The sequence below is a fragment of the Hermetia illucens genome, chromosome 4 (assembly GCF_905115235.1).
Source record: "Hermetia illucens chromosome 4, iHerIll2.2.curated.20191125, whole genome shotgun sequence".
Classification (NCBI taxonomy): domain Eukaryota; kingdom Metazoa; phylum Arthropoda; class Insecta; order Diptera; family Stratiomyidae; genus Hermetia; species Hermetia illucens.
Window position 1 is genome coordinate 44,353,866 of NC_051852.1, and position 25,154 is coordinate 44,379,019.

Consider the following 25,154-nt stretch of genomic DNA (forward strand, 5'->3'; position numbering starts at 1 on the left):
TAGGATGACTTCGACAGGTATCATTAAGTTGTCATTTTCTTTGGTCCTGTTGTTGTTAGTTCTGTTGATTCCTTCGCTGCTTCTGCATTCTTCCCTGCAGTTCCCACCTTTTGAGCCACTGCTGTTGACTATCCTACCGCCATACGCACTGCCGTCACAAAAGTTGCATTTTAGATAATGCTGATGCTTAGAACAATTGAGATTCTTTCGAAGAGATATAAGATCGCTGGATGCATTATTTCTAGTCGGTATAACCAGCATCTTACTTTTAAAGACGTCATTTTGGAACTTTCTTTTGTGCCATCACTGATTTTGACTCTCTCTGAATGCAGTGGTGCTTATTGAAAATATGTTAAGGTGAAAACAGCTTTTTCACCCTCTTGCTTTCAAATAACTTCTTTCTGCAACAGTTGTCATCTGTCACCATGTTTGTTAAATAAGTAATTTTTCTTAGCCCTCTAGGTTAATGCACCTTACTTCTAAGCTATATTTAACCACTTGAACGTTTAGCATTAACAAAATCTTGGTTTTCTCTTCCAGGCCTGTCGCGACGTCCTGAAACACCACCTCACCGTAAAAGTAGTCTACCAAAGCATTCAGAAGTGAAGAAACGCTTCCTGGAAATATGTGATAATACATTACCCGATGAAATCAAGGCGGCCCTCCGTTTGCCCGCTTTCGATTCATACGAATGGGATGACGCGGATGTTATACATCTGATGCAAACCATGTTCATGGAGCTGGGACTAATTGATAAATTTAATATCCCCATTGAGACGTTGCGGGAGTGGCTTTACGAGGTCTATAAACATTACAATGAAGTACCGTTCCATAACTTTCGACATTGCTTTTGTGTGGCACAAATGGTGAGTGTAATTAAGATTATGTCCCAGATTTGCATTGGATTTTTTACAGCTTTTTAATGGTCCTGATTGACTCCTTAACTGGATGATTTATTGCATTTAGATTATCTTCCATTACTCAATAATCGGTGCTGCGAATGATTTCATTAAAATTTTCACGTTGACTTACACAGTGGAGGGGGCGGCTTGCGCAGGATACCTCACCCCCATCCTTTTCTCGGACACAAATAACCACTTCTGGCACTTTGCGTTATGCGCTGCAGCGAAAGCCAATCAATTCGTGGGGAAGTATAAAATCCCACGCAGAATATTTTAGTAACCACATTTCATAAAGCAGAACCAATTAAAATTGAATTAATTCCGAGGGTATCGGAATCAATTTAAATTGTGGAATTCGATCATATTTCTGTCTCCTCTTTATTGAGGAAATGTGATTGTTTTTCACCACTCCATGTTCGGATTGCCATGAAAAAAGGACATGCAAACAAACAATCAATAACAGTATCGGGTTGTTCTGATGGTATTATGATGACTTTAGTTTTCACAGGATCAGAGGCGAAGCGGAGTTATTATTACAATAAAAAACCAATTTGCGTCCACGATAATTGGAAATATGCACAAATAGATGTCCGATGTTGTTCATTGCATATTTGGAATCGTTTCTGGTTAAAGCAAGCATCAAATAGTTGTGGAAGTAAACCGAGCATTGAAAATTTAAACGTAGTCCTTAATCGAAACATTTTTCACGTATTCCAGGAAATTAGTAATTACTTCTATTTCAAATAGGAGAGATGGTTGTCCATACAGATTTGCCCCATTGGAGTATGTAATTGACTAACAAAAACGTATTGTGTACCTAAAACTTTCACAAAACTATTTAGCCATACTCATTTTAGCAACAATAGCACTGTTGACGACTTAAAAGGATTTACGGTATAACCTAACGTGTTCTCAAACTAAACTAACTCTGAGAGTGGATCTCAATCCCTTCTATCCCCAGCCGAATGTTTCCCAAAGCTGCGTGAAAACTTTACTAGAAACTACTTTAACTTCAAAAATTCTTACTAATCTTGATCCTCTGCAATCATTAAGCATCCTAATTAAACTCTCAGCGTATAGGAAAACTCCTAAGGGTGTAGGTGTAGTAGTAGACGGTTTCAATAGGAAAGGAAGGAAAGGAGTGAACTTCGGGCATATACGTCATCATAAAGAAGCGTCGGGTGAAGCAAAGATCTTCCTCTGACCATTGCAACGGCGCAACAGCCGTTACCCGGAATAAGCCTGCCTTAGTAAGCAACTACAGACATCTCGATTTTACGCCGAGGTTCATTAATTCGATATCCCTAAAAGCTGTCTGGCACCTTGGCCTAAATCATCGCTCATCTCAGCAGGGTCTGCGGCGTCTTCTTTTTCTACCATAGATATTACCTATAGACTTTCCGGGCTGGGTCATCCTCACCCATGTGGGTTAGGTGACCCACCTACCACAACTTATTACGTGCACAAGCAGACGGTTATGGTGGTATCGCTCATATATTTCGTCGTTATGTAGAATCGTCTATTCTCGTGGCGCGGCCAAGAGTGTAGTTAGCTTTCTTACTAACAACGCAAGTTTCCGAAGTATATATGATTACTGGCAAGAACATCGTCTTGTATAGTAAGAGCTTTGATCCTATAGTAAGAAGTTTCGACAGGAACAGTCTTTAAGGTTTTGTGCGAAAGAAGCCCTTACTAAAATCGGTTCAACATTTGTCCTTCTGTATTTTTTTCGTTTCTGTCGATGAAAGGGGCTACTGCCAAACGGTTATGTGCAATATTTACCAACTAAAACCACCTCCTTCTCCTTCTACTCTCCCCGAGGGGCTCCCGTATGGTATTACGTCACCGGGTTGCGTCAGGATTTATCCTACACTCGTGCTCACGTTCAGACTCCGCTGTCATTCATTCTTCCGGCCGACTTCTTCCTGCGTAAGCTTCTTATGGATGACTGCTATTACCTTTTCGACTTCAACATATAATGCCTGATGTTTTCGGCTTTTAAGTGCTCCACGGTTGTGTCTTCCAATTCGGCCTTCTGAGCTGCGAATCTCGGGCAGTGAGATAAAATGTGTTCTGCATCCTCCGCAACATTCGAATATGGCGAATCGTCAAACCCAAATTGATAGAGATATGCTCGGTACCTTCCGTGTTTGCTCAAAAGCTGTGTACTTTACCGCGTGATTTCTTGCTCCATTTTCGAATTTCCCATATATTATGTGGGTCCAACCGCTTTTTTCTGACCACTCTCGTCATTCATGGATAGTTTCAGTTCGTGCGAGCTGCCACCGACTGGCAGGAGTTTCTCTGGTGAGATACGCTCGATCGTAAAGACGTTGTCCTTCTTTCGCCAGAATATCAATAGCGATCAATCCTGCTATCGCGCAGGCTGCTTCATTGGAAATTGTTCCGTAAGCGCAACATGTTCGGAATGTACGTATGCGATACGCTGCACCAATTTTTCTCTTATTTATTATACTATTCAGTGCGTCTGACCCCATTGGAGCTACATATAATAGGACTGAATTGACCACCCTCGAAACAAGGAGTCAACAAGCCAACTTTGGACCACCTATGTTTGGTAGCATTCTCGCAATCAGTGATTCGGTATTATATGTTTGCGTTGCTGCACACTCCACATGTGGTTTGAAGTTTAGCTTCTGGTCAATCATTACGCCTAAGTACTTGAGTGTAAGCTTGGAATGTATTCCTTGTGTTCCAACTTTCATTTTCATAGACACGCATTTCTCTGGTTGGTAATACATACCACTTCCGTTTTATGTTCTGCAACAGACCAGCATTCTCTAGCCAGGACTTATTCTCATAGACTGCTTCATTCGCATAACTTTCTCGAGGGGACGTACAACCACCTTCACAACAATGTTGCCCACGAAACCAATTGAGGCCATACTTGTCGGAAGGTCTAGCGTCAATACTCCATTATACATAATAATCCACAAGAGCGAGCCTAGGACGGACCCTTGTCAGACTCCGCATTTCATTCCGTCATCTGATTCGCAGCACAAAAGCCTAGCAATTAAGAAGTCAGCAACGGTACGGACCAGATATTTCGGCCCGCCTAACTTGATGAGGAACCCAAGTATTTTGTACCATCTCGCGGAATTGAAGGCATTCTTCACACCGTGTGTGATCACTGCATCTATCCTCGTCAAGTGCGGCCTTAGTTGAATTAGCTACCAGGTTAATTGCATCAGTCGTCTTTCGAAAACCGAAATGATTCTCAGAAAGATCGCCTTCCTTTTCGGCGATTGGAAGTAATCTGTTATAGATTATTCGTTCGAATAGTTTGCCAGTATTATTTAGGAAACTTATCAGTTTGTAAGATGAAGCGTCATTCAAAGACCTGTTTGGCTTGGGGATTAGCCAAGTTTCAGCTTCTTCCATTTTTTAGGAATTGCTTCTTCTTTAAAACATGGCGTAAATGCCTTCACGCTACTTCGACTACTGTTCTGAGAGCTTTGTTGGGGATGCTACCCAAGCCGGTTTCCGCATCTCCATATCGCCGCTTTTTCTCTCTTATTCGCAACCCAATTTCCACTTTCTAGATCCTTGTGCTTCTAGCAGCTACCTCGATTTTGTTTTCCATTGCCATCTGGGGGAGCAGATCGTGAGCCACTTGGCAATAGTTCACGTTTAGCTGTAAAAACCTTGTTTGCACATAGTGTCGATCACCTTCTTAAACACCGGACTTGTGCTGCTTCCTGCGATGTGGGCGCTGTCAAAGTAACTTATTCCTCTGTAGAAGAGATCGTTGGGTCTTTCCCCGCCGTCTTTTGCAATGTGGCCTTTTTCCGCATTCCCGATACAACGCGGACCTATCATGTACACTAGTACATTTTTTCGCCATAAGTCCAAATTCCAAGCACCTGAAACATCTTTTTAGAGTTATCTTTCGTCGCTTCAAGTGTTAGACTTATCAACGCAGTTTGCGTGCCATCATATGCCTTCCTTAGCCGCAGAATATCTACCTCCTATATCCACTGTACTCCTAGCTGGGATCGTAAGGCTTGAAAAATTTCCTTCTTCGTAGCAATCTCTTATGTAGGACGGGATCGTCCATCCTCATGTAGGGGGTCAAAAATTCTTCGCCGGATTCTTCTCTCAAACGCGGCCTAGAACTTAGTTAGTTTTTCTTGTCATGAACCCAATTCTCCGACGTATATATGACTACTACCAAGATCATTGTCTTGTACAGTAAGAGCTTTGACTGTATGGTGAGAAGTTTCTATCGGAATAGTTTTTAAGGTTTTGTGTAAAACAATTGAAATTGATTCCCTGTCCCAACCTTGAGCATAACAATGCTAGCCTCAATTCTTGCAAAACAGTGGACCAATTGATTATCATTTTCAAAAAAGAGGCATGAAATAGACAAACCGTTTTCGGGAATACAAGAAATTGGAATGTGTGGAGGTTTGGTCACTTTCCTCACAGAATCTACAGAGAATGTCCATTGATATCCGTAGCTTACCTAGGTGATAATTTAGCTTGCAATTATTAGTGATATTTCTGCTATTATCCGGAACAATCTGCCCTCATAAGCTCCCTGTAGTGATCCACCCCTATTAAGTTCGTCCAGTACAGCTCCCTGCTCCTGGCTGGGCCTGGAGCCCAGAGTGTCTAGATTTTAAGCCCACCGTGCTCAGTCCTTTAACGTATTCCCATACCAGTTTATAATTCATCTGGTAGGACCTTAATAGCCACTTAGCTGTCCATAAAATTAGCAATGTTCTGCCCCAATAGTTCCTTTAGAAGTTGCATCTATCTATTGCGCGTTGAATATTTCCACCTGGAATATGCTAATATGTTTACCCATTGGTTCGAAGTACGTTTTCCTTGGACCCATAAATCCGATGACTGCTCCGCCTATTGTAATGGGTCCGTTAATATACTTGCTTTTTGAGCAGGGACCTTTTCTAGTTGTGATCTTCGCAGTAGACACTGGTGAACTTGGTTGCAATGCTGACTTCTGAACTTCTCCCTTCTTGGAAACCATGAAAAGAGTGTAGGAGCCCTTTCCTGTGGGTAGCTCATAAGGCATATTGTCTCAATAGACTTCCACGCGGTGACCATTTATATATTCCCCCCATACCAGCATGTTAAGGATTCAATGGAATAATGGCGAATCGACTCCATGCTGTTTTGCAGCGTCGCAAATCGGCATGAACGAGATGTAATTGAAGACATCTTTGTTCTTCATAAATACCCCTAAGCCGTTTTCCATTGCGAATATCACCCCCAAATTTTTGCGACATGCACATGGAGTTGTTTTTCAGCTATGCACACTACCTACAATGAAAATGAAACTGATCTACTAGTCTTTTCATTTCTTTTAGTGGAAAGGAAGTTGGATTGATCGGTCGGAAGCTTGTTCCGTCTGTTCGCGACACCAATTTGCTTCATTATCATCTCTACATAATTCAGGTTGTGTAAATGTAGGTTACTAATGCCCTTGGTCCAGGATTTGTTTCAACTTCGAGACCACTTCGGGGGTCTCTTTTCAGAAGCGTCTCCATGATGATCATCTAGCCTAATTTATCCTACTTTTCAGAGCTTTTTGACCTCTTTCTAACCTATTCAAGCCTACAACTTAGTCAGATATCAGAAACTCAATTAAGATATGCCGCTTTTGATCTTCTCCGTTTTATCAAATTTGAGTTCCGCCATGGCGTTGGCCTTGTTTACCGTAGTGAGTGGAGAAGAACAAAGAACCTCCTGTCATATTAGTTGACATTATCTGGGTTGTTGTCTGTATTCTGACAATAGATTTGATGACCTTTTGACAGAATGTATCTCGGCCTTTCAGCACTTGTTCGTACGTGGGGCAATCTGTTTGAGTGGTCTGCAAAATAGAGAGGCTTAAAGTGATGTCTGGCGATGGCTTGATTCAATGACTGAAAATTTATGTAGGAAATATTTCACTTCATCTGCAATGGGCTGCACGAGCTTGGGAACCAACACTGCCGTTATGTGTCCCTAGCCGATAATAAAGCTGTTGGCCCGCTTGTCTCCGACCCGTCTTCTAGTATGGAAAGCTCCCGTTCTTCAAACATTTACGGTATACATCTACAGCTTGGTCCCATGCGCTGATGCAGGAGGAGTTTTTTCCTGGGCTCTGAGTATCGCTCACCATCATGTTTGAATGGATGGGTGTTGTCATATAATACCCATCCGTCGAACTCGCTAACCTTGTCCGCAAATCAAGATTTAGTTGTTGCCAGCTTAGTCCTCTTTGCTATTCCTTAGAGAATAAGTTAAAATCGCCAGAGGACCGCTTCGATTAGCCTTTAGCAGCATATGCCCCGGAGGATCACTTCCCTTCAACTTTCGCACAAAGCAGGGGTTGTGATTTGCTCCCTGGCGGTTTACTCGAAGGCGATTCGGACCAGTTGATTTGCCCAGATATAGTTTTTTGCCCAAAGCTAATGCCTACAGGGGGCAAAATTTTAGCCTTAGCAGGGGAGCTCGTGATCGGGAGTGTTGAGAAATTACCGGTTAACGACTGGATGAATACGTTGAGAGTCTGTGTCTAGACTCAAGTTCTTCATCAATGCCCTGAATATTGCCCCTTGACTCAGCGCTGATTGTCACGTTCGAAATTTAGATTTTGTTTTCTGATAAGAATGAATGACTGCCATGGCAGAAACAAGACAGAGGTAGTTGGAATCTGGGTCGCCTGATACCCAGAATTTATCTTTCGCGGCCACACTCCCGTGCGGCTATTTAACCGTACTTACGGTAATTACACTTTGGCTTGGGGTTTCGATTACTGCTTATCTTCAGGTTTCATCTCCGGTTCACCGGAGGACCGTAAAGAGAGGATTTGGTAGTTTCCTCCACCGTTCTGATAAGGAGTGTTCCAGGGAATGAAAAGTCATGTGATATATCTCCTTACATTTCGGCCAGGAGAAGCTAAAATAGGATAGGATGTCTCATAGACACTTAACGCAAGAGATGGTCGAGGTTGAGGATGCGGTCGTCCATGAATTTCCTTCCTTCATCCCTGGTAACTGAGTTGATAATTGTATGGCTCATGCATGCGATCGAATCGTAAATTTTATAAAATTTTATTTTCAATATCCCATTGTTTTTGCGATTCCCCAATTTATATAGATATTAGATACATCTTGGTACGATACCCAAACACACCAGATATTAAAGCATGTGATTTTGTATGTTCCCAAAGTGGACTGAAATGTCTAAAAAACTGTCCAACATTCGCAAGTCTGACTAGCGTAGGGATATTCAACTAATTTTTGCCTTCTTCAGGTTTCTGGGGTAGCCCTCACGTCCCGACTGCCATTAAAAGCTCGGATGGCCACTTCTGGCCTTTCTCAAACCTACAGGGTCATTACTATATTCTTCATCTCAAAAATGGAGTATTCGATAAAAAAGATTATAAAAGCAAATGATAACGTGGAAATCACATTTTTAGATGACGACAACAAGCGAATAAGGTACACCAGCAATATCTGAAGCACTCGAAACGCTCATCCCCTAAAAAATCAGGAATGAAATCAACTGTTATAATTATTTTTGGACAAAGGAGAGGGCCCTCTAAATAAAAATAGAGGAAACATGAGGCTCTACAGATCTGAGGAATAATATGCTGCAAAACCTCCGAAACAAACGCATGGCTGTAGATCTTTCACATTAGAAAGGAAAGAAATTTCCAACATTTATTCAAGTTCAAAACGTATTTAATGAAAGATTGATCTATATACATAGTTTCCCTTCTCGTAACATCCCATTCGAAAGTATTTGAGACAAAAGTAAAGGCATAAGAGGACGTTAAGGATGTTTACTCTCTCAACGTAAACAGAACTACTAAGCCCTCGGAATATATGGACAGAATTTACATATATTACTCACAGAGCAGCGTTTAAGTAAAACTTGCATAACAAGCGCAATTCACTCATGTTAGCCAACTTGTTCAAGTAACTCGCCAAGTGATCCCATGGCCGCTAACCTTCCTTACGTTATATCAATAAGAAATCCTGCTGTAGTTGTGCCGGTACGTAACTGTAACAGAAGAGTGATAGACGCCTGAATTTGGTACGTATTACAGTAAAGAAGCCAGAGGTAATCAGCAGAGAGGCGCTAGTGTCGACTGAAATTTCTGCTAAAACTAAACTTAAATATCGCACGCTTATGTTGTGTGAATGACCACTCGCCTCATTCAGCAATTAGTAGATTATTTTAATTAAAAGACATAACTTCCTAGAATTCAAAAGTTCCACCCATTGGATTCATTCTGTGGAAAGCTATTTCCTAATTTCAAGAACGTACTCCATAATACGAACGTCATATTTGGATAGTCTGTCTATCTATGATACAACCCTCGAGACAACTTACTCATTTGCTTTGGTTTCATGGAAAACTTTCGTATCACTTTGGCTCGATAATAGACTGGAAGATTATGCTGAACCACTATCAACCCAGACTACCATATTCTGACAGACTTGTACACACGTAGAATACTAGAAGGTGCTTTGCCCTCGCCGTATTGGGTTATCTTCCATTGTAGCCTCTTAAGCGCAAACCATCTAAATGCAAAGTTATCGAGTCATTCCGATAAGTGAACGACAGGTTCAAGTAACTCGGACAAGCAGCCGCACCTGCAAACTTTCCGACGCAACCCATTGTTTACCTGTGCATATAATGCGGCCACAACGTGCCAATGAACGAAGTAATAACACGAAATATTGTCCAAGGTGTGTCCCACAAGATTTTTGCTTTCAGGGGGCAAAAGAAAGAGAAATTGAAAGAAGAGCATAAATAGTATTGAAGGTTGGAATCTAATTGTGAATGGCCGCCCGAACCGCACCCTCTTCATTCTTTTCGTCCGTTATGGAGAAGACATACAAATTCATGACGAGCACTTATTGATAACGTTTATAACATACAGTTATTGGGCACAGGTGAAAGTCGAGCAAAGAATTGGTGTCCGATCACTTTTTAGAACATAAGAATTTCCAGATGGCAGTTTATCTTATCTGCAGAATCAATCGTTAGTGACGATGATACGCCAGGACTATTTTCCCTTGAAATTTGATCAACATTCAAAGTAGTTTAAGTTTCGAATTTGGAAACTTCCTTTGTGCTTTCTCGAAAGAGTCCTTTAAAGAATGGTATTGCGAAAGAAATCAACCTATTATGCACTATCCCAGTTTCGACCTCTACATGGGGACTCCATGCGTACTTATAGGAGGCTAATTCTGGTTGAGAGAGAGTGGAAGGATGCAAAATTGTCCCACGTAAGAAAATAAAATTTAGAAACTCCTCGGAAAACAACAAAATTGAAAGGATTCTTTTGAAGCAGACCCACTGAGAATGCCGGGGAAAACAGGTTGGTCCCTCGGGCCTAGAGTTTTTTCGAAGGCCAGAATAAAGACACAAAATTAGATTCTCTATTCCGGGCTTTTTTTCTATGACCCTACTTGTACCAGGCAAGTGCTTGGCGAAATGGTTTCGTTTGTTTTTAGATTTCGTTACCTGAAAGACGCATTTTAAAATATAGAGGTATAGGTTTTCATTAGAAGACATTTTAAAGAACGAGTCCTCAAACGAGGCTTACCTTAGTTCAACTCTCGTGATAGTCAGGTATGTCCTGAATCTTAAAAGGTTCAAACTTCTCCACGATCTAGTTACGAGAAGCTGCTTCTATCATATATTCTTAGCTACAATCACACAGCGGTAAAACATTTTACCAGAATAGCCAGCAGCAGAAGAGAAAGATCAACTGAGACAGATTTATCGAAGCTTTTCTCAAGACAAAGGAGATGTCGCTAACAATAATCATCATCATCAACGGTGCAACAACCGCTATCCTAGGTCTGCCTTAAAAAAGAATACCAGACATCCCGGTTTTGCGCCGAGGTCCACCAAATATCGCAACCTATTGAGCCGGATTTTATCTACAAATAGGCGGTCATGGTATCACCCATCGTCTTCCCTTCATTAATCTACAGTCCAAGATCTTACGCTAATCGCCCCCTGCCCGATCTGGATAAAGGTAGATTGCACAACTCGGGTTGTTCTTCCCATAATGTCAATATCGTAAGTATAGGCCAATGGAGAACTGCATGAAATTGCTTCACGCATTAACGCAACCTGGATGAAGTGGCGTTGCACAACTGATGTTCTTTATGATCGACGTATCAACGAACGTCTCAAATCTAAAACTTATCGCAATGTCGTCCGTCCTGTCGCTCTGTATGGTCCTGAGTGTTGGCCGACTATTAAAGACAATGAACGGCGTCTTGCGGTAATGGAGACGAAGATGTTGCGTTGGACGTGTGGCATGACACGTTTTGTTCACATTCGAAATGAGGATATCCGCGATCGTTATGGAGCTGCATCGATCGTGGGAAAATTGCGAGAGAGGTGTCTTCGATGGTATGGTCACACAATTCGTGTTAACGAGAATTCACTTGCCAAGATTGGTCTGAACATCGGAGTCGATGTTAAATGACCAAACGGCCAGGCGAAACAACGGTCGCTTGATACGCTGGATGGGGATTTAAAAGCCTTGAGATTGCATCCAGATCAGGGATTCGATAGAGCCAAATAGCGAAACCGATCACGACGAGCCGACTCGGCTTGTGAACGGGACAAACGCTGAAGAAAATGAAGAAGAGGCCGATAGTTGAGTGAACTTGAAAAGGGTGGTGCCTCTCACATTTACATCAGCATTGCGGATCACTTTTTCCAGAGCAAGGTTAAAGAGGATACCTGACAGGCCATCACCTTAGATCGTCGTTGATGTTAAATTATCTCGAGAGTGATTCTGCTGCTTTTATTTGGCCTCGCACATGGGTCAAGGTCAGCCTAGTCAGTTTTATCAACTTCGTCCGGATACCGAATTCTCACATGGTCAGATATGGTTTCACCCTAACTATGCCAGCATAACCGTCCTTATTACAACAGTTTTTCCAGAGAAAGAGAATCTGATCTTTTGCTAATTCGAATGGAGTATAGGCCGATGATGTTGTGGGCGCATGGGGCTATCCGGCTTAACCAAATAGCGGCGAAATCTTATAGATGCTACCCGGCAACGTGATACCTCTATAATTGCTCCAATAATATCTCCCTTTTTATGAGACAAATAATGGCTCGTCACCAATCGACAGGCAGGTTTTTGAACCGCTTGGTGTAGTTGATCGCCTCCATAATTAACCAGTTCGGCTGTGATTCCATGGTTGGTGGTGGAAGCATTTGTCCGGCGTTTATAATTGGTGGGACCTCCAATTCGCCAATATTTTGTTTGTTGAGTAGTTCATGATCATCAAACCGCACTGGCCAAGCGGGAAGAATAAAGATAGAAGAGTGCAACTTTGAGACCGTTGATAATGTGGTCGAAAATCATAACCGATAAAAGCTACGATGATGAAAGCTGCGCATAGTTGTCGGCAGCCAATAGAGATTATTTTAACTTACAAAAACTGTTTCGCTCGAAACGTCTCACTATGGGGTCAAAACTCTTACTGTGCAAGACTATGATCTTGCCAGTCCTCATGTATTCCTCGAAGGCTTGGGTTCTTAGCAAGAAAAATTGCGAACTCTTGGCCGCGTTCGAGACAAGAATCTTCCGAAGAATTTTTGGCCCCCTACATGAGGATGGACGATCCCGTAGTCTGCATAACTACGAAATCTATGAGCGACGATACCATGAATGTCAGGTTGTGGATAAAATCCGACTCAATAGGTTACGGTGGGCGGGTCACTTACTCCGTATGGAGAAGGATGATGCAGCCCGGAAAGTTTATAAGGGCAATATCTATGCTAGAAAAAGAAGACAAGGCAGACCCTGCCTGAGATTGAACGATGACGTAGGCCAGGACGCCAGGCAGCTTTTAGGGATATCGAATTGGTGGACCTAGGGACAAAACCGGGATGTCTGGAGTTCCTTATTAAGGCAGGACTAGACCGGATACCGGTTGTTGCGACGTTGATGACGATGAGTAGTTCATCAAGATACTCAACGCATTGCTCCAATATGTCCATACCGTCGGAAATCAGATTTCCCTCTTTGTCTCGGCAGGATGAGCAACGAGATGTATAAGGCTTCCTGCTGATTTGTTGCTTATTGGTTCTGCTTGGCTTTCTTTTTCCGTCTGTGAAGTCGCTTCTCCACTTGACGGAGTTCGTGATAGGTCTCTGCTCGTGCTCGCGTTCTTTGAGAGTGCAGGATTACCTGGTATGCAGCATTCTGGAGAGGAGTCAATCCCAGATGGACCCCTAAAAATGTCGTTGGACATGTTCTCATTGCCCACTGATACACAAGCAAGCCAGTTTGTGTAACTCCCTGATTGTGGAGCTCAGTTCTGTCTATCCAGATTCCCGCCCCATAAGTAATCATTGGTCTTACTATTGCATTTTATATCCTGTGCAGCATTTTCGGGGTGTATCCCCATTTTTTCATTGCTACTCATCAGAGCCCTCATGACTTTCCGACATTGTTTTCAACATATATTTTCCTGTGTAGTCTTTAGTCGAGTGTGACTCCCAAATATTTTACCTCTATTACTGTTTCACCTTCATACCATGCAATCTGATAGCTTTCAGGTGGTCGAGCTTATGCTTCCTTCGAATGATACTATATTGTCCTGGACTGATGCGCAGCGCCGCCTTTCAGTACCGGCTACTTGTATTCGTAATCTAATTTGGATTCTGTCACATAGGGTATCCTCAAATTTGACCATACTAATTAAATCAATGTCATCAACATAACGCTGTACCTGCATTCTAGTGTCTATTACTGCTCTTAGTAGTTCACCAGCTACCATACCCTACATCAGCGGTGATAGTAACCCACCCTTTAAAAAATGTTCAATAGTGTTTGAATACTCTCTACCATCCTGCCTATCCAGAAGATCAGTACTTTTTCTACTCCCTTCCGAATCAGGCCATTTCGTATCTTTATGTGCGATATGTTATCGAACGTTCCTCGTCCGATGTCAAACAACGCACACAGTGCTCTCCTAAGATGGCTTCCAGCCCTCACTGGAGTACTCGTAGTGCTGGAAAAATTCTATCTACGCGGGGTAATTTCACAGGTTAAAAAGTTCCTACTACACACTTTACTCCTGTTTCCGAGCATACCTCTTTTGCTAGTTTCCAATTCTCCCTTTTCCCCTTCTTTCGTTGTTGGAGTTTCATCCAGAATGTTGCTGCCTTCCGTGGTGGACTAGGAACCCGGGAAGCAGCTGTACTCAATCCTCCTCATTCTCGAAGATATTGATTGCCCTGTCTTTAATCACAGCTTTATGTAGCCTGTATCTCATGGTGGGAGTTGGCATCGTAGCCGACGAGATGTGGTGGCCCCTTTTTTCGTGAAACTTCGTGGGCTAACGACTAATTGCTGTGAGATCTAGATGTCATCTCCTGGGAAGTATCCCGATGCACGACTGCCCCCCGAGTTTTTGACTCGCTTCCAGTGAGAATTGGACAGCCATAGAAACTCTGGAAGACTACCTGGTTATAGTTTAAGTTTCGTTTGAGAATGATGCAAGCTCTTGATTTTCCACAAGAGAAGTCCCAAATTAGGCACAAAATTTCCCCTTGCAGACCACAAATTTGTCCCCGGTACACCCAGGATGCTTGAGCCAGTACTATGCTAATGTTATGCTTGGAACTTGCCATTGCAATTACTGCAGACGCAACTTCTGCATGGTGAAGGTTTACCTTGGCTATCTTAGTACTGGCGATCCGCTTCATTGGAACTCTTCTTCAATGTCGGAGTATCATACTCGTCCTCTGATATGGCACTTCCTTTCGTTTCGTAGTCCGAATTGAGTCCTAGAATATCTACGTCTACGTCGTCCAGCTTCTCCTCTTCTGTGGGCAACAGGCTCGGTCCTACACTTTCAGCCTGTCGGCGATTCTTTCGAGAATCTACCCGATGTATCTTCCGAAATATCTTTCCTTGGTTTCTCCCTGTGCACATGGATAGGTATGCTCCCAAATTTGTAATTAATGAGACAGTTACGACGTTTAATTGCCTCGACCGTAAGGAGTTCCGCTTGTTTTAAAAACTCTCCATAATCGTGTCAGTGTTTTCAGTGATGAGGAGACAGAAGCTTCCCCGTCTCAATGGCAGTGGCTAATGGAGTTGAGCTAATGATGCCGCTTGGCTTGCCGATACGTGGATGATGCTTTCAGTTCAACTGTTCAACTGTCGGTCGGCCACACTGCGGGCTTTCCCAGGATAACTCACATACCCAAGTGAACGTGGATGGCGGCCTTTAGAATCGTGGTGGGAATACACCCCGCCCACTGCATTTCTGAAGGAAAAGCGATAAAACCATACCGTAGGGTAAAACTTCTAGGAGAAAGCTTAATAGCAAATACGAGGCACCTTAAAGTAGGTTATAAGACTGATGACTACCCTTAATTGTATTAATTGACATTCATATAAAATCCCATGAAACATCGCATTGCGTTTTGCAGCTAAAATAGCAGTCCTTTTACAAAGGCTGAGATTATAAAAGCCCAAACTCAATACCCTCCATTAAAAAATGAACGCAATTGTTTCAAAAAAAGACTGTTGGTACTCAATATGTTTACACCATCAGCACTTAGCTTGCATTTCCATCAGCGTCCTCCATAAATACCATTCTCCAATTATTTGCTATCCCTATCCGCCCCTTCTATCCAATTATGCCCTGTGGAAACTTTTGTTGAATAGCTGCAACATGGCGCCGGGAATTAAGAGCATCGTACTCCCACTCAGGTGGGATGGAAAATGGTACACTGGTTTGGGGGACAACCACTTGTCCTAGTTTTTGCGGTAACTAGAAACTACTTCAAACGTAATGAAAAATATCACTCGTTTCTGTCAGTTGTATTATAACTTTAAAGATATTCCAGGGTTAAGTTGAAATTGTCTACGACCAAAATAGAGCCCAGAGACACTCAACGGGAGACGGTAGAACTAACTAAGGAGTTCCAACAAAAGCACATCTGGTGGTTTTTGAGCCATTTTTTCGCTTCCATCTCATTTTCCTACTTAATTCGACATTGAAAAAAGTCCTGCGGTTGGGACTTTTAGAAAAATGCTGGAAAGTTTTCTGCTTCCTTACCCTCGTCTGATTCACTGCTGTAATGAGCACTAAACTAAACGGTTCTCTGCAGTAACGATTTCGAATAATTAGTTTTGGAAGGGAGCACTAAGTGTCTGGGCAATTCATCAAGTTGAAAAGCGAAAATGAGAACGGAGGCAATACTAGGGTGTCTGGTAGAAGGGAGGATGCAAAGTGGCGGATGAACTAGCGAGCGATGTGGAAAGATACTATTGCTGTCAATCTCAAGGGGTTTAATGAGGTTATGATGTGTAATTTACTGAAATTTACCTGAATCTTCCCAAGAACAAGGAGAACTTGCGATCCCTCCTTTAGAAGTTTTAATTACAGTTGATTCAAGTATAGATTACAGAGATATCATTAACATTGTTGGCGGATATTGTGGAGTTCGCCAAGGTAAATAACCTTTGAAGGTGGTATGAACACCGCAGACTTAACATGTAGTCTTGATTAGCAAAGTGTAGTTTATTGTTAATGCGGGTCGTGTCTTCTGTGCGCCAGCTTGCCTATTATGTACGATTTGGTATCTTACAAATTTTATTCATTTTAAACTTTTCAGCCTCCTTGAAATAGCAGATAATTGGCAAAATATTTCATATCATTCCATAAATTTCTGAGCCTTTTTATGACTTCCTATTCACTTCGGGCGCTATTAAATTTATTAGTGAAAAATTTACTTTGATTGCAGACCTGTTGTCGGTATCTGTTTATGTAGATAACTTTAAATGTCACAATTTAGTAACTCATCTCCCGAACGCGGCTACCTATAATTGAGTAGCAAATCCATTAAAAAGAATCCAAGAACTGATGGAGACATTTAAAATTTTTAGTACTCCATCTGTAAGCAAAATGTACGTTTGAAGATACGCACGAGTAACGACGATTTCGAATTTGAGTAGAACGACCATTCAAGTTAAATTAAATTTTCCCCTTCTTAACTGCTACTGGCGAATTCAAATAAAGTATCAGCTCATTTAGATAATGCTGTCAACTCATCCGCGTGTAATCAATACTGGCATTCCATTGAAGCTAATACGTTGCCTAGAATTCTGGCTACATACATAGTAGGAATTTGAAAAGGATACAATATTGAAGAGCTCAGATATGATTTCAGACGTTCCAAATACTGTAATGTGATTGATATACATTTCTGAATTGTATTTCAATTAAATCCGCGGTAGGAATTCGTCTGATGAAAATCAATAGCAAGTCCGCGTTGTTGAGGCAACAGTTGAACGTTGCGTCTAAATCTAAAGTCTGCCGAGTTATACGCGATCAAAGAGGTTTAACTTCGAAGGAATTTTATGTTTAACGGTGGCAGTAGTAATATCACTTCATTTGGCAGAAAGCGACCTTTAGGATATTTGAAATAAATTGAGGATGGAAGGATAAAAAGACAATTCTCTTGGCAATAATAATTAGTTTCGAAAAGAAGTATCCAAGGTGATATCCTCTGAAAACACAACATGAGTCCAGACCTAAGGGTTAATAGTGTAACCTATTATTGGCCAATATTAGAAAATATATAAATAAAAATCATCTTTATTTTTTTACTTTTTACTTTATTTCAATTAAAACTAAGATAAAAATGATATGTTCAGATTTTTTTATAATTGGCTATCACTTTATACGGCCCGACAGCTTTATTCACTACGTGTGTGAACAACTTAAACATTCCCAGTGAAGATGGGCGTCACATTGTTCGCTCAAATATAGTGTTCTGTTCTTGCATATCCTACACCTCCTTTGAAAATCCGAGGGTTGTCTAATGATCATGTGTCCCACGTTGTCGTATCTTGCATATGCGATAGACTGCATTCCAAGGTTAGGATTTGGGGGATTTTCGACCCCTGACGTAGCAAATTTTGTAAGTCCCAGCACGATGTCAGTAATAAAATCAGTCAGCGGCATTGAGTCATTGTTGAGACGTCGATATATTTTTGAGGCATTTACCACTGATTTTCCCAGGGAATTGATAAACAATGGCCACCACCATTTCTTGCTCCTCACTGTAATCCGATAGTTGGCCACGCCATTATCGTGAAGGTCAACTCCTCAATCAATCGTTGTTTTTTTTTCACATGCCTTGAAAATCGTGTAGCCTTATTTAGAGCGTGATTGGGATCTACGCAGGAGAGCTGCGAGACCCATATATGTGGAGCAGTCTCTTAAATGTTCTACGTACGGGTTGATGTAATTCCTCCTGACAGGGCATGATAGCCTGAATGAGTTTCTCTTCTCGAGGAGCCTTGATTCCAGCTAGAGTTGTACTCTGTGTAGGGCAAATTCAGAGGGCTGGTTTCATTTCGTCTGTATCCAGCGTAATGTCACACCCAGAATCTAGATGACATTGGCCTTCAGATAATGAACTATCTCTATAATTTTAGTCAGCGCCTCGCTTACAATGATAGACTTCGGTCTACCAATTCATATGCGCGTGCTGCCTTTTTGACGGCGAGGGAGTTTCTTGACGCTCCTTCATCTGGTGTACAGCCATTAGTTCCATGTTGTCCTATGATGTTGTACTCAAGGAGGGCGATCAGATCGAGTCTTCAATGGAACTCACCTAAAGTGCCAGTTGCCACGAAGCCTGTCCCAGTGCATATATATTACCTTGGAAACCGGGACATATGCTCTAGAATAATTCCGGGGGGATGTACTCTCGTCCCGGTTGTTTACGGTTGGCCCTCTTGTGGGAGTTTCATGGTGGTTGACCCATATTGCGAGCTCAAGTGTGGCGATGCGCTGTACAACTCAGGCGCCGTACCCCTTATTTGCCACAGAGGCGTTAAAGGGCCTCACATCCACTGGTATGAGTCTACACTCAGTATAAACCAGTACGGCGGTGCTAGTCACGGCATGTAGTCGGCAAATCAATCAGTGTCCAAAGAGTACCGTGAAATCATGCCTAAACGTCAGGTAACCCTTCCCGCTGTTTTTCGTAAACTTTCGATCGATCGATTATCACATTGCTTGCGTGATACTTTTCTAATAGAGACTGCTGAATATATGTTGATGGTTGCATATCCCGTTCCCTTGATTGATCTGTAGAAATCATGAGGAACTCCTCCGGACTCTATATTGAGCATTTTATAATTCTTATTTTCATCACCGGCCTTTTGTCTCACCTCTCCTGCCCATGCCCGCTCTACGTTGATCGCCTTAAACTTTTTGTGGCTATTTCATACTTGCTAGCCTCTATTACTCTGCAATTTAGACTCCTTGCTGCACCGGTCTGTGAATTACTTGATACTGAAGGTTAGTAAATAATCTGCGACGTTGCAATCGATTAAATTCCCCCCAAGTCCCTTCTGCCATTCTCTTGCAGCAACCTCTACCATATATGAGTTCATTCCAAACCGATTTAAAATAAAACAAACGATTTAAAATTTAACAAATAAAGATCAGAACAAAAAAGGATAGGTTTCAGATACTAGTGGAACGACACCCTTCCTCTTTTGCGATCCTCGGAAAAAATATGTGGGGCTATGGGGAGTCTGTGGATGTATTATTATAATATTAATATTTCTAGATAGCAGTTTAAGGAACAGTGATCTGCTAAACGCCCTAGTAGGATGTTCGGGACCTCATTTTATTTTATTGATTTCCTCCACAAACATTTTCGTCTACCAACAGGATCTCCATAATCCTCAAAACAATATTAACAGCAAAGAAAATGATGCCAAATGTTGGATTTAGTCTTCCCATTGTGGAGCCAGATGCTCTTCTAATACCAATGAACAAGTGTCCTGGCACTCATTTCTCCTCATTTAGCCGCCCTTGTTCAACAAGTACCAAGAAGCAATGCTATATCAACTGACTTCCTATTGTATTTGCATTTGGTACTGTTAACACCACCTGACTTTCGGATTGGATTTCAATTTTTACTCGATTTTTCTACAGTCAATAAAATGGCATATATTTGCGCTAAAAATATGGCCGTCGCTTCTTTAAAGAGTTGGGATAACTTCATTCTTGAATTTTCAAAGATCACTCCTGAATCCGCTCACCTTTCTATGGTTAACCCTGATTATGCCCAGGAAAAGGAAACGGCCAAATTTACCTACCATGAGGATATTGCGTCGATTGAGAAATCGAGATGCAGTCGCAGCCTTCTTATTGTCGAAGTGAAGCGATTGACTCATTCGCGAGGTCGTTACTCCATTAGTAACTTAGCTTTTTAACTGGTGAACTTACATACCTCTGGCATGGACATCTTCGCGATATTAAGTATTGTATGATTTCTCCGTGCGGGTGCTTATTATAATAAAGTTTTCTTTCCGATTGCCTTCGCAGATTAACCTAACGTCCTCCACGATTTTGGGCATGCTGACGTACCAATTCTAGCAAATCAATACAATTTATGCATTACAAAGATCATATCTACAACTGGGCCAGACTCCAATATATTTATATCTATGGCTAGGATCACCTCTAACTACGCAAACACTTCTAATAAATTGTGCCCCCTTCCTCCTACGTTTGCTTCTCTATTTTTCTATTCAAGGCCCGAACAAGTCAAAGTTAACAGCATGAAAACTTCAGAAGGCGATGAGTACCAGTGTCGCATATAAATGGAGTCACATAAACCACGTCTGTCTGTCTGTCACACGCACTTTTCTCAGAAACGGCTATACCGATTGACACGAAATTTGGTGAGAAGGTGGAAACTGTGAACTGCCCAGATATGCACTGAGTGATATCCTTCTACTTTGAGATTAAGGGGAGTCCCCATACATACAAAACGGGAATACCATTTTTTTTCACCGAATATAGTCATGTTGGGTATCAAGTGAAACTTAATACTTTTCGATGCTGGGATTAGTTTTGACATTTATTAGAAAGGCCGGGAGTGGAAGAGGTAGAAAGCGATGATTTCTTTAACGGACCCATTCTCAGAAACTAGCCAACACAAAAATCTGAAAAAAACATGGAGCTGCCTCTATATGGTGTCCAGGCTTCAAAATATTCTCCATGTCGATATCTGCTCAAATTAAGTTAATAATAGTATATTACCATATTGGGCGATGACGGCTTTACGGTTTCTTACCAGGGCAGAAGCCAATCGTCAGACGCTGCCTCACCTCTGCCCTGGGAGCAGCGTGACCAAAGCGGCTCGTAGATGTTAAATGCTCCTTTATATAGAAAACAATATGACTACGAATTATATTGAGCTTAAATCCGCCCTATTGACCAGAGCTTGGCAAAGCTGAAAAAGTTATTTTGAGAATTGCGGGGTCCTAAGTCAATCAACTTGATGCCGGACCGGACCCAATATTTTGAAAGTTTGTGTGCTAAGCCCTAAACGAGGGTAAGAAGCTGTAAAGCCATCATCGCCTAATATTTTGAAAGTTTGGGTGCTAAGCCCTAAACTAGGGGTCTGTGGACCAAAAAAAGGTAGTAAGTTGTTCTCCATTAGGTCCGGTCCGCCATCAAGTTAATGCGGACTTAGGACCCCGCAATTCTCAAAAAAAGTATATTACCATATTTGTGGGAAAATTGAGTAGAAACCCCCCTTAAGTTTATCCCAGAGTTATAAAAATTAAATATATTAAATAAAAAATAAAGCATGTACGCAGCATATTATCTCCAAGTTTGATCAAAATCATCCTATTACTAACAAAGTTACGGTAGCTCAAAGTTGAATACAATAGACCACCAGGGTCTGAGTGTTCAGAGGCTTTGCCGTAACGATATCCGGCGCTGCTATATATGTTTCCTGACTCCTTTCTGCTGGCCAAAAAGCACCGGTACTGTATTTGAAAGAAGATGAGGACCGATCAACTGTGGTGTTCATACCCTCTGTTTCTTCACAACAATCCGATATGTTGTCCCCCAGGGATTCAAATTTCCCTCCTAGTAAATTCTTCGAAGCATTCCATCTTAAAGATTCGTATAACTTGCTTAACTTTGTACCTTTTTTTTTGTTCCTTTTTTCGCCGTAGTTTTCTTTCCCAACTTTACGAGGAAGACCACGAACTTTAACTAGCACATCTGCGAATACACTCTCACTGCATCGGTTTGCATTCATTAGGCTACTCGCTACATTTCCTGTAGAGTTTTAATCTGTCACATTTATTGGTGCAACACAATCTGCATCAAGTACGCCGCTTGGAGGAACTTACTCTAGATCGGCAAATTGAAGAGCCTTTTTTGATTTTACCTGCTGTCTGTAGTTTGAACACTGCTTCCACCAGCACATTGATGATTGCAGTTTGCGTATCTCTCTGGTTCGAAAGATTCTCTCTGCCTTCATCGACAAAATGGCAACATATGTGGCATAACATTTTTTGGAGATGATAACCACTTCGGGATGTATTCCTCTTTAACGTATTATTTCTTGTTAGACACAATCTTTGTCCACGCTTCCGCGGCTCTTTTTCAGGCTTTCCGATCGATCGACTGACGAGCGCGAGTGCAATACCGCTAAGGTCAGTCAGTTTACTCTCTTTAACTTTCTTTCTTCCTCCTCGGCGTATGCGGATCCCAAAGGTTAGTTTGATCCCCTCCGACTCTCTGTTACACCCAATTTATTCGGAAGCAGTTGTTACTAACAAAGTAAAATTTGCAAAGGATGTTGAATTATTGAATTTTTACGGAGACTTTTTTTTTGGTAGGGAGGTGAAATGTATTTACATACAAAGTATCGGGCTATTGCCTTAGACAGACTATCCACTCTTCTTCCACAACATCATCCGCCAATCCGACAAAACGCGATACGTCATGCTTTTTGAGTCGCAGCAAAATATCATATAAAGCGTTCAAAAAGTCCCGGCCCGTAGATCAAGGCGAAGTCCTTTGACTTCGTCTTGCAAATATGGAAACAATTTACCCGTATTTCGCGCATGTAGCACCACCTCGCAGAATTGAAGGCGTTTCTTACATCTAGTGTTACTTGTCGACAGTGGCGACTGTATACCTCAGCCAGCTTTACGGCTTGGACCACTTCCTCAATCGCATCAATTGTAGATCGCCCAACTCTAAAATCATATTGTTTTGGTGAGTAGCCTCCTGGCAGCTCGTATGCGTTGACTGCGCTGAATAGTTAGTCTGGCTTTTACTTGTATACAAATGTCAGCACTTCGCTGGGACGGCGCGATGTTTGAGGGGGTAGAGCGTAAGCCTCCCAATCTCGCTGCTCTGGGTTCGAATCCTAGTCATCATGGATGTCTATGTTCGCCTTGTGTTTGTCTCTCTGCTGTGAGCTAATCACTTCTACAGCGCTAAGTATGGTGATAGTGAAACTGAAGCACAATCATACTGTGTGGATTCTCTATACTCCGCCAAGGAGTGAACAGGAAATACTACTACTACTCATGGACAGGATCGCCTCTTCCCGTTCGTTTCTAGTTTACTATAGACATGATCATCATCATCAACAGCGCAACAACCGGTATCCAGTTTAGGTCTACCTTAGTAAGGAACTCCAGACATCCCGGTTGGTTTTGTGCCGAAGTGCACCAATTCGATATATGATATATGAAATATATATGAAAGTAGATTGGCGTCCTGGCCTACTCCATCGCTGCATCTCAGATGGATAGATGTTAGCCTTATAGACTTGTCGGGCTGAATCTTCCTCGTCCATACGGATTAAGTTATCTGCCCACCGATTTTATCCACAACCAGACAGTCATGGTGCCGCCCAAAAATGTATCTTCATTGTTCTCGTTTGACCAGTGCGATTTGATATTATTGTTTTCTTGTCATCATATATTACACCTTGCCTTCATTGATGTATAGCCCAAGATCTTGCGCTCCAGGCTCGATCTGGATGAAGGCAGTTTGTACGTCTCGGTTCGTTCTTCCCATGATGTTGATCTCGTCGGCATAGGACAGTAGTTGGGTGAACTTAAAAAGGATAGTACCTCTCGTATTAACCTCAGCATCACGTATCACTTTTTCCAGGGACATGTTAAAAAGGATGCATGAGGGGTATCTCCTTACCTTAGACCCTTGTTGATGCCGAATGGTCTCGTGAGTGATCCTCGGACTAAAAATGATCAAAGAGCCGCTTGCGACGCTCATATAAATATTGGTTTTGATCCTTCGGAAATAGGTATGGAACTCTACACCCTGTGATATCCCAATTTGACTCCCATAATCTGCTTGATGTTTCGCTGACTGATGTTTAATTTCTCAGTAATATGCTTGATTATAGGACTGTAGGAATTCGAAATGTCTCGATGGTGGTGTCGATCACAGTTGTCCGTGGCTCTGATCTTCCACCTTCTTACGTTCTTCCGAAAATTAGTTGGGTCAAACCAAGGCTAAAAAAATCCAAAAAATAGGGTCAGGTGTACGCTACTTCTAATGGCAATGACAAACAGTGTATCAACCCCCACCAGGTATATGGGTCATCTGCAATTTTCGAGAAAGTCAGCCCAGTTGACATTAAACACATTCTCATATATTCTCATAAAGCCTTAGAATTAATCATGGGGGGCTCATAGAATGTTTATCTTTAAACTGGAATGAGATTTCTAAACATTTAATTAAATTACATCGCAGCGGGGGTGGTAAGAAGTTGAGTTTGAATTTATAGGAGTCTTTTTTACAAGGAAACGAACAAGTTCTCACTCTCATCTGTTGGTTGTTCTGCTGTCCATCGTATTCTGAAACTTTTTTTCATCCGCTTGACCTTCTTTTGAAATTTGGTCCTTCACTTTTCATGAAGGCATTACGAAAACTGAAAAACGAGATCTCTCTTACCATTTCATGCGACTAAATTAAATTACTTTTTACATTTCAGATGTACGCAATAACACAACAAGCAAATCTCATTGAAAGTCTTGGCGAATTAGAAGTCCTTATTTTATTAGTTTCCTGTATATGTCACGACTTGGATCATCCCGGCTATAATAATATTTATCAAATTAATGCACGTACGGAATTGGCACTAAGGTAAGTGTACCCACATATCTACAAGTGAAAGATTTTTAAGATTCAGGATTTCATCTAAAATGTCCTTTCCTTTTTCAGATACAATGACATTTCTCCTCTAGAAAATCATCATTGTTCAATCGCATTTCGTCTTCTCGAGCATCCGGACTGTAATATTTTTAGAAATTTCAATAGAGAAACTTTTAAGTGAGTATTTTACATTAGTTATACTCGTACAGTTGCAGCACAACCCCTAGCAGGACTTAAGCCT

At 41.7% G+C, this 25,154-nt stretch overlaps 1 protein-coding gene across 2 annotated transcripts in view; it reads left to right on the forward strand.

The window, feature by feature from the left end:
* LOC119653812 (high affinity cGMP-specific 3',5'-cyclic phosphodiesterase 9A-like) overlaps nucleotides 1–25,154 on the forward strand; it is a 530,323-nt gene that overhangs the window by 416,797 nt on the left and 88,372 nt on the right. For both annotated transcript variants that reach the window (XM_038058837.1, XM_038058836.1), the window contains 3 exons: nucleotides 541–866; nucleotides 24,753–24,904; nucleotides 24,983–25,090. In XM_038058837.1, coding sequence (XP_037914765.1) covers nucleotides 541–866; nucleotides 24,753–24,904; nucleotides 24,983–25,090 — 586 coding nt within the window. The remainder of the gene's footprint in view (nucleotides 1–540; nucleotides 867–24,752; nucleotides 24,905–24,982; nucleotides 25,091–25,154) is intronic.